The sequence below is a fragment of the Scomber japonicus genome, chromosome 7, assembly GCF_027409825.1.
Source record: "Scomber japonicus isolate fScoJap1 chromosome 7, fScoJap1.pri, whole genome shotgun sequence".
NCBI classification, from domain to species: Eukaryota; Metazoa; Chordata; class Actinopteri; order Scombriformes; family Scombridae; genus Scomber; species Scomber japonicus.
In genome coordinates, this window is record NC_070584.1 from 30984605 (window position 1) to 30995267 (window position 10663).

General features: G+C 39.2%; 1 protein-coding gene across 1 annotated transcript in view; it reads right to left on the bottom strand.

The window, feature by feature from the left end:
• Positions 1-10035, bottom strand: part of gmds (GDP-mannose 4,6-dehydratase) — a 165436-nt gene extending 155401 nt beyond the window's left edge. Inside the window, exons 1-3 of the mRNA XM_053323047.1 lie at positions 9991-10035; positions 2442-2634; positions 1008-1112 (exon numbers count right to left, since the gene is read on the bottom strand). Of these exons, the coding sequence (XP_053179022.1) occupies positions 1008-1112; positions 2442-2634; positions 9991-10035 (343 nt within the window). The remainder of the gene's footprint in view (positions 1-1007; positions 1113-2441; positions 2635-9990) is intronic.
• Between the last annotated feature and the right edge of the window lie 628 nt (positions 10036-10663).

The window sequence follows — 10663 nt, forward strand, 5'->3', positions numbered from 1 at the left end:
TGGAGTAATTGTGAGAAACCTGGCTCCACCGGTGAATGAATATGACTTTACATGGAGCGTGTAATTGAATACTTTTACACAATCCAACAATTGTATATGTTCTTTACTGTGAGTTCATGTGTGAGTGATGTCAACATTTTTTTTTTTTTTTTTTTGCAATGTGATTCCTTATATTACCAAATAAATTATATAATAGGCCAAATTATTTGTTTTCATACCACGATCATATAAATTTAGACTCCCATTGCTGATTTCTGGTTTGTAAAATATTAAATTGTATCATTCATGCTTAAAATTTGAGTTTTTTGACACAGAAAATCCAACATGAAATGCTTCAGAACGGGATCTGATCTCATGATTGAGTTTACATTTGTTTTCCTTTAAAGTTGTAATCCGTAAGATTTCACTCAAGGTTTATTTTGGTGAGATCTGAGATTACTGGCTGTTTCAATAAGTGCAGTTTAATAGTAAAGCAAACACTTCTTGAGCAGCTTCTTTGTCAGAAAGTAACACAAAACAGATCTCAGGGTATCTATCGGTCCACACAGAGAGATAATTACTTCATATAAATACACTGAATGGCTAATGCAGAAAAAATGCAGACCATAAACATGATGGAAAATGAGGCTTGAGTTCACTTATATCTATTTTTCATTATTTGCTACTTAACCATTGATATCCTTGTAGTACCTATATTTGCCATATTTCTTCATTTTAAAAAATACAGCCTTATTGTAGTATAAGTTCCTGTTGATTCTTTACTTATGTTCATGTTAATGTTATATTCTGTATAAAATTACATGTAATCTAAATAAAGAGGCTCTTTTTCAACTTGGCTGATCATTATAAACAACAGATAACAGACATGAATCATTACATTTAAATCATAAACTCCTCTTCTCCTCCTCTGTTATCATTAGATGCTGCAGAAACCCAATTCCCATGTCAAAGAAACCCCCCCACAGACACCACAGACAGTTGACGCAGACGCCACGCCGTGCTCTCACCTCTCCTCGGACTCTCGTGGTTAAAGAGGATCCCGTTGACAGAAAACATGTTGTAGGCCTCTCGGAAGTTCACCACGATCCAGTAGGCGTACAGCTTAGCGGCACCTGAGAGAGAAAAAAGACAAAAAGTGACACAAGAAACAAGGAGACAGGAGATAGAAACACACATTAGGATAGTTGTTTTTGGCACATTCACAAAGAAGAAGTAGAAGAAGAAGAAGAAAAAAAAAGATATATCACTTTACACAGTCCATTTAAATGTGCAGTCACTCCCCTATTGATTGTAACTGTGCACTGACTTGTTCACACTAAAGGCGACATGATGATTTTATTAACTCTGTCAACAAATAAAACCGTCACCCGGCTATTAACACTGTTCAATCTCCCTCAAAATGACCCAGAAAGTCAGCGAGAGAGAAACAGTTGATCCTCTCTTCTTCTCAAAGCTGCAGAAAAGAAACCATAAAACAGAGAAAGATTTGGTGTTGTAACTACACTACATGTCATATTTGAACACAGCGGTACCGCAGATCATATTTCACCGTCAAGAACATTAACCGCAAGACTCCTGCTGATTGACCAAAAGCGGACTTGTACAGAAAGTTCTCCCCTCTTTTCCTCTCACAGACCGACCTTCCTCCTCCTCCTCCTCCTCCTCCTCCTCCTCCTCCCTTCGTATGTGATGAGGGGAATACCAGAGCGAGCGAAGGGAGGCGCCTGTTGATTAAGCCGTAGGTCAGGATGTACACTGGAGGTGAAGGGAGGTCGCCATGGTAACCCCTCCCTCCCCTCCCCTCCTCCCCACCTCCCTCTCCCTCTCTCATGCAAAGTCTAATTAATAGAGAAGCAGCCCTCCTCATGATGGTATGCACCTCCCATGCCGCCTCAGATTGAGTGCTGACAGATGGGGAAAGTGTCAGTGAGGAGAGCATTTAGACAACATAGAACATGAAACCTGATCGCTCACACACGTGTACAACCTGTGTGTGCGTGTATTTGTGTGTGTGTAGGAGTGTGTGTGTGTGTGTGCGTGTGTGTTGAAAGTGAGTGCTGAGTGGATATAAAGGTGTCTTTGTTAAAGTGAGAGCCACTCCAGTCTTCAGTCAGACGTTTGGCCTCGGGGTGTGTGGAGAGCTCAAACGCTGCCTGAGCACTGAAGCCCCCCTCTATTCACTCACTCACACTCGCACACACACGCACACACACACACACACGCACACACACACGCACACACACATTCATACAAGGAAAAAGTTGCTGCAGAGGTCTCAAGCAATCTGTGTTTGTGTGCCCATACATGGTCATACTCAATCGACTGACGAATGGTGCAAGGTAGAAAATGTTGGGTAATGTGTGTGTGTGTGTGTTTTTGTGTGCGTGTGTGTTTCCACATAACATACTGTATGTGTGTGTGTGTGTGTGTGTGTGTATTACCGTAAGGTGAGCGAGGGTAGAAGGGCGTGGTCTCCTTCTGAGGGATCTCCTGGACTTTGCCGTACAGCTCGCTGGTGGAAGCCTGGTAGAACCGCACGCTGTTGGTCAGACCGCACGTCTTTATGGCGTCCAAGAGACGGAGCGTGCCCACGCCGTCCACGTTGGCTGTGTACTCGGCCAACTCGAAGGAGATCTGAAGAAGAGAGAGAGAGAGAGAAAGAGAGAGAGAGACACGGGGATAAACATTAACATAGACTGAATGAAAAATGGTTTCTGTGCATGATTTTAATTAATTCAGTGCAGCAGACCGAAGATGAAGACTTGAGATTTGGACTAAAAGCTTTCAGGTTTTAAAAGGATTTGACTTTCTCGAAGCAAAAACATTCAATCTCAACATCTCAATTTTTGACCTGCTAAATTCTCAAGAAATGTAAATCATTAAGTCATTAATCATTAATCATCAGCAGATTGTCTTGCATTCATTTGAGACTTGATTTGGTCTCCAGTGACTTTCAACTTGACTTGGATTTGCCCCAAAAAGACTTCATCCCTGCTATGACCATGCTCCAAATGAACTTTGTCTTCATTGGTTTCATTTACACTGTATTTTCACTGGAAAGACGCCACTCATCATCATGTCTTCATACAGTTAAATTTAGAGGTGTTGGTAGTGTCAGAAATCAGAGACGACTATTATCATTCTTCATGTGAGGACAAATATTTTATCAATTGATCAGCTGATTATTTGTAATGTTACTTAATATTTAAAATGTAATGAAATTAGTGAACAACACCCATATTAAGTTACCACATTGCAAAGAGATGTTGTCAAAGTGCTAGTTTTATCTCAGTAACAGGCCAAAGATACAAAGATATTACATTTAGAATGATATCAACAGGGAAACACTGATATTTGAGAAGCTGGAACTGGTAAATATCTGGATTTTATGATTTAACAATTTATCTTATTAAAACTCTCAACAGACTAATCGGTTAATAATTGAACAGTTTCAGCACAAGACTCACATTATAATGAATTTAAGAGATGCCTTTTTCAATCTAAAAGGATCAAAGGATATTTCTGAGGTATAATAAAATGAACTTTTCACTTTTTAATTAAGAAATCTAAAACAGGTCAAAAGGTCACACGAACAAGTTAAACCACTTTTTTTTTTTAAATCCTGTAATTGAAGATCACATGTCACATAAAATCCACAAATCCTCCCCTGTAAGAAGGTGGGAGGCGAGCTACGTGTTGTTTCTGGAGTCCATCAGAGCCAATCAGAAAGCTCATAGCTCAAAACTAAACACTCCAACTCCCAGAATGCCCGTTTCCACGGTTGAGGGGCCAAGAAGGGAGGCGACTTAATGAACACTTGGGGGGAAATTAAGTTTAAATTAGAAATGGATGTGTGCGTGCATGTGTGAGAGAGTGAGAGTGTGTGTGTGTGTGTGTGTGTGTGTCTGCCTATGTATGTGTGTGTGTGTGTGTGTGTGTGCCAGGTTGGCCTCAGGCACCAAATCAGGCGTGACGGTTAAAAGCCTTGCCGGTTAGCGGTCACCACACCTGGAGCGAGTGGCATGAGCTCCGTCTGCACCGAGGAAACGCTCTGGCCCTTTAGTGCTGCACACACGGCCAGATAAAGGCCCCTTATTTCAAACTGGGAACCAAGAACAACTGGGCCTCTATTCCACTCGCTCGTAGTACACACACACACACACACACACATACACACACACACACACACACACATACACACACACACACACACAGTGAGCAGGTTTGATCAGGTTCAATTACACTCCACAGCTCAGTGTAATTACCTGTGACGCTGCACTCACACTTTGACTTTGGATTCTGGCATTTTCATTTACATCATTTAAAGGAGTAAGAGAGGGGGACACACTATATACACTGACACATACTATAAAGTGCATAATTATATTTTTCTGCAGCTTCTTTTCTTCTACAGTAAAACACAGTGAGAGCAACACCTGCACAACACAAAATAAAAGCATCCAAAAAATAAATACACGCATCTCAGAATGAGTCTTATTGAAAACTTAATATTACGAGCTTCACATAGCTACACTGTTATTTAGTGAAGGGCTGCTGTGTGATGTCAGACTCAACGTTGACCTGAAGCATTACTTTGCAGTTGCATCTCGAGTTCAACCGAGACCCATTAATCAACTTTAGTTAGTTCACTTTTAATCTTGTTTGTTCTGGAGGGATATTAAGTTTGCATATTATACATATTAATAGATTTAACATCATATCAATCAAACTTTATTTGAATAGTAGCTTTTATTTGTATAGCACTTTTCATACATGGCAGCGTAACACATAAAGCAGGAACTGAGGAAGTGCTGTCGTAACTCTCATGAATCTGCAGTGGAGAAACATCAGAGGTAGGGATGAAAATGTAAAAAATGAAGAATAACTAACTTAAATAAAAGGTAATTACAATATTAATGACATATAATAAAGAAATAACGATATAAAGTCACTATAAATATATTAGATGATGGTGATTTTGATGAAAATGGGAGCCCAAACGTAGGTCTATTACTTGAAAATGATAAAATAATGTGTCAGATGCAGCTATTCTGAAATAAGAGCAAAAATGTATAAACTCAATAAAAGCAGGAAGTGAGGAAGTGCTATCGTAACTCTCATGAATCTGCAGTGGGGAAACACCAGAGGTAGGGATGAAAATGTCAAAAAATAAGAATAACTAACTTAAATAAAAGGTAATTAAAATATTAAAGAGATATAATAAAATAAAGTAACTATAAATATATTAGATAATGGTGATTTTGATGAAAATGGCCCAAACACAGATACTAACACTTGTAAATGATAAAATAATGAGTCAGATGAAGTGGATCTTAAATTTGAGAAAAAAATGTATATAGTCACATATTTGCGTAGCAGTATAAATTAAACATTTCCAATTTCAGATTGTTGATTACTGTAAAAAAAGTTCTTGCATGGCTGCTGAAAATCATAATAATAATTGTGAGATATTGAATTTTCTGATTGGTATGAAACTTGGATATCATGTCACCAATGCTACTACCCAAACATTTAAATGATACCTGAGTCCATCACTACTTTAACATTTTCAGTGGATGTCAAAAAGTAAATGGACATCTGGACTATTACTTGTAAATGATAAAATAATGTGTCAGATGCAGTTATTCTGAAATATGAGCAAACATGTATAAAGTCACACATTTCTACAACAGTTTGAATTAAAAATGTCCAAATTCAGACAGTTGATTACTGCAAAAAAGTGTTTGCATTGTATGGCTGCTGGTGTTTATACATTTAAGGAAATAGAAAATCATGTTTATAATTGTGACACATTGAATTTTCTGATTGGTATGAAACTTGGATATCATGTCACCAATGCTACTACCCAAACATTTAAATGATACCTGAGTCCATCACTACTTTAACATTTTCAGTGGATGTCAAAATATAAATGGACACCGTTTATATATCCAATAGTGGAAATCCTTTTCATAATCTTTTAGTGTTAGAACTGTTGATAGTATCTATAAATGCTCTTAAGGATGAGGCTAGTGCTGCTAATTCTAACTAAATATTGATATTGAAGATCTTTTACTGTATTTATAAAAAGAAAGTTTAGATCTAACAGAGGATGTAGAGAGTGAATAAAACTGATGTACGTGATAGCTTAATTAGCGATGAAATTGAGAAAGAAAAAACTTTTGTCTTTCATATCTATAATTGTATTAGTCTGAGAAGATGTTGATATGGTGTGTTTGTATGTATGTGATGTAAGCTAACCTATCCTGAAAAACTTTCAATAAATAAAATGTTGGGAAAATATATATATATATATATATATATATATATATATTGATCTAAATCCTAAATATGAATCGATTCAGTTCAGTTTTTATATCTCATAGATTGACTCTAATCTGTCAAGTGGTTTCATTTATCATTTTCTTTCCTTTTCATCCGTTTTCCCGCCTTTTCTCTCTCTTTCCTTTTCGGTATAATGGACGACAAATGTAAAATGTGTCACGTCGGGGTTGTTCAGGTCAGAGAGTCAAAGAGACAATACCTGCTTTCATGTTCAGAGAAGGGGCGGGGGGGGAGTGGGGGGAAGGGGGGGGGGCAGACAAAATGTAAACCCCAGCTCCCTCAGGTCCACCTTCAGCTCTTCCTCTTCCGTCATTACACGGCGACTCCTCCTCTCCCTCTCCTCCGCCTTTTTCCTTCCTTTTCTCGCTCATTTCTCCTCCTGCTGCTCCGTCACTTCTCACTCTCCCTTGGATTTCATGAAGCATATTTCATGCTGCTACCTCTCCCCCTAACCGAGACCCCCCCCGCCCGCCCCCCTCTCTCTCTCTGCCCTGCTGTCTGTGTGTGAACTTGTCTATTTCTCTTGTTTTTCTTCTACCAATGAGGTCTGCAGCACACACACACACACACACACACACACACACACACACACAAAAACACACACAGAGAGAGACACCGGGTATCAAAACCAGCTGAGAGGGGCAGGGTCCAGGACGCCTTGACAGCTTAAATCAAACAAATTGCCTTAATGCCTCCATTCTCTGTCATTATGTAAGGCAAGGCTTGAGCGCTGACGGTTTAAAGGCCAGACGTTTGTGTACATCGCTCTGTGTGTGTGTGTGTGTGTGTGTGTGTGTGTGTGTGTGTGTGTGTGTGTGTGTGTGTGTGTGTGTGTGTGTGTGTGTGTGTGAGTGTGTGTCTGGGGGTCGGCTGCTGGGCCCCTCGGTCGACCTGGCATATATTGTTCTGTTCTGGGAAGTCAGCCAGGCTCTGTCAGCATTGGGGGTCCGCCGACCAGGAAAATATCCCAACCCGAAGAAGAGAGAGAAAAAAAAAAAAAAAAAAAAAAAAGCGCCCCCTGTTTTAAAAGCTTCTAAATGTACAGGATATACGTGCTGCATTCAATGGTTTCATTTCTTTCCTGCTTCACACAAGGCCTGCTGAAATGCATGCTTGAGACTGGGGAATGCTTCTCTGTACATGTGTGTGTGTGGAGGTGTGTAGAGGTGTGTGTGTGTGTGTGTAGAGGTGTGTGTGTGTGTGTGTGTGTGTGTGTGTAGAGGTGTGTGTGTGTGTGTGTGTGTGTGTAGAGGTGTGTGTGTGTGTGTGTGTGTCTTGACAGATGTCTAAATATGAGCTACATTTCTTCATCCGTGACCTCTCTCTGCATACCTGCATGGCTCTCCATACAGGATCATATGTAGGCATTAACTTTTATATACACAGTGGAGAATGTGGAGTTATACTGAGCAATCAGATAAAGGGATAATACGTAAATTGCTCAAAAAGTATAGAAACTAGATGCTGAAATTATTATAATTTTGATGCTAATTTCAGTAAAGTTAGCTGGTTAGAGATTTGTAGAGGAGAAGATTAGCTTGTGGTTCTGTTTCATATTATTATAGTATGAAAACTTTCAACTTATTTTGCAGGTGATCATGCAAAATTGTCCTGTTTGACCATTATGAGACATTTTTTTTGTTCAATAAACCCATTCACAGGTGCGACGTGCAGATTTTCCAGGTATTTGTACTTTACTTATTATTATTTTACTAATTCTGACAATTTTTGAACACAAATATCTGAACTTTCTACTCCTTACATTGTCAAAACAGGCTGGTTACTTGTTTCAACCGAGCTAGGTGAATGCCTGAGTGGAATATTGTCCCTTTATCACCCAATAAAGATAAATAATGACATCGCTACTGTAATAAATGTAGATAGAGTTACTCTCCAGAGCACAATTAGAGCAGGAAATGACTCATACTATAGCTTTGTGTTGTGTTGCAGGGATACAGGTGAAATTAAACCCTCTACTAATCTAAATCTACTTCATACGGATCACTGTCAGGACTCTTGTTAATCCTTTGCATCGATCATAAACCAAATAATAAATTGTTCATATGGGTAGAAGTTTGGAAAGCCTACAAAATGAGAGCAGATAGATACAGTCCCATTACCTGTTTAAATGAAATAACATGAGAACCGTCTGAGTTAATGACGCTGTTTAAATAAAAACTACCAGCCTGTGACTTTTCCTGAATATGTGTTTTTACTTCCTTTTCTCTGTTGGGATGTCTTAAGATAAAAAGGAAATAATGTGATATCATTAAAAGTACCATCTTTAATCTTTTAAAGTTCTTTTACCAAGAAAAAAAAAAGTTTTCCACACAAATATCACCCAGATTTTTATCATAGATGAAAAATGTATTTCCCATTTGTACTGATTAAAGCAAACCAATGAAAATATGTTAATAGCCCAAATCAGCACGTCCTTAGTAACACCCTGCAGCCTGGTCCACTGCTGTTTGCTGAGCTGCATCATCACATCGAAACACTGTGAAGCAGCTGATTAATGATCTCTGTGGTAAACCGTCATTATGCCTCAGATTTCAGATTAATTACTGAAGAAACTAGTGAAAGCAGATGGACTGCCTCTGTGTGAGCATCACTCTCTCATTATCGTTGACGACGTTGTCAAACAGTGAAACTCCTGCACATTCCTGCCGACCGCAAACACCCAAATAAAGGAATCACTAAGACGCCCTGGAGGTGGAAAAGACAGAGCGAGCAAAAAAAAAAAAAAAGAGAAGCAGGTATGGAAGAGAAGAAAAATAGAGACAGACAGAGGGAGAGAGTGAGTGTGTGTGTGTGTGTGTGTGTGTGTATGTGTGTGTGTGTGTGTGTGTGAGAGCGTGCACGGGCAAGGGCGGGGGTTTGTGGAGAAAAACCACAGTCAATTACACCTTTACTCATCACATTACAGGCCAACTGAAATTAGAGCAGTCGTGTGTTAACAGGGCAAAGACAAACAGGCTGAATTCCCTCCAGGAGAAAGGAGGTTTAGACCCAACCTGGCAACCCACGCACCGCCAGACAGATCAATTACTCGCCTTTCATCAGCTCGACTACAGTTTCACTCATCTGCATTATGAATCCAATCCTTTCCCCTTTTCATATAGACTCCTCTTTTCCATTGCAAACATGTACTGTAGCTCTGATGCAAACACTGCTACTCTAAACTCCTTCTTTTGGTTTTGGAAAAAATGATGGTTTTTCTTTTTGCATTTCTAATTAAAAAGGAACAAACATGAAACAACGGTCGGGAGAGAATCGGTTTCAAAGTCGTAACCGGAGAAGCAATAAATCTTTTACTTCTAACTTACAAAATTTCAGAGGGGTTTTGGGTTGTTTATTCCAATTCCACATTGTCACAGTAGCTAAAAAAACATTAGAGGCAGCTTCCTAACAACGTGTGAAGAGATTTATTGTGCATAAAAAAAACAAACCCGGCTAACATTTAAACTGCTACAACGGTATTTTGCAGAAATATGACTGTTACGAGTCAACACTACTTAAGTTTTTTGTAATCTAAAGGCACGGTAAAGACTGTAACATGATTCTAAATTACTCTGCAATTTTCTGTGTTTGCACAAGCAAAAGCTGTTGTAGCCTAAGCTACTGTTGCTGTATGCCAGCCCACACCAACAGCCCCGGCTTCTCCAAACAGAGCCGTGTCTCCTCCGTCATCGTGTATTGCTGTGTTGTGATGAAACTTCAAGACTTCTTTCCATCTCCAGTTCTGTCTTGTTGGAATTGTGTCACTCAAGCTGATCTGCACATATACACACACACACACCTGTTAGAAAAACAAAAGTACTATTTTTCCCCTTACGCTGTGCCAAATCGCCCTTTCCCTTAAGAAGCAGACACAATAAAAAAGCAAAGAGGAGCAGGAGAGCGAGCGGGAGAGTGGGAGAGAGACATGTAAGGTGAATGATGATTGACAGAGAGAGAGAGAGAGAGAGAGAGAGAGAGAGAGAGAGAGAGAGAGAGAGAGACACAGGCGTTGATGTACGACACGGGAACATGTGTTTTTAGTTCTTTGATTGCACGTTCTCTCGTTGGTGTGTTCTATATTAAATACAAGAAATAAAATTAACAACATCCAGAAGACGGGATCAGAAAACCCTTACCTCAATACAACATTAATTAAAAGATAATAATCCACAACATATAATAATAATAATAATAATAATAATAATAATAATAATCCACCTAGAATAATTTGCGTATTCATTTTCAAAAATATATTTCAGCTCCATCAGTTTTCTTTGCCCTGTAAAGCAGGTTCCCTCATCCCCCTTCCTTCCTTCCT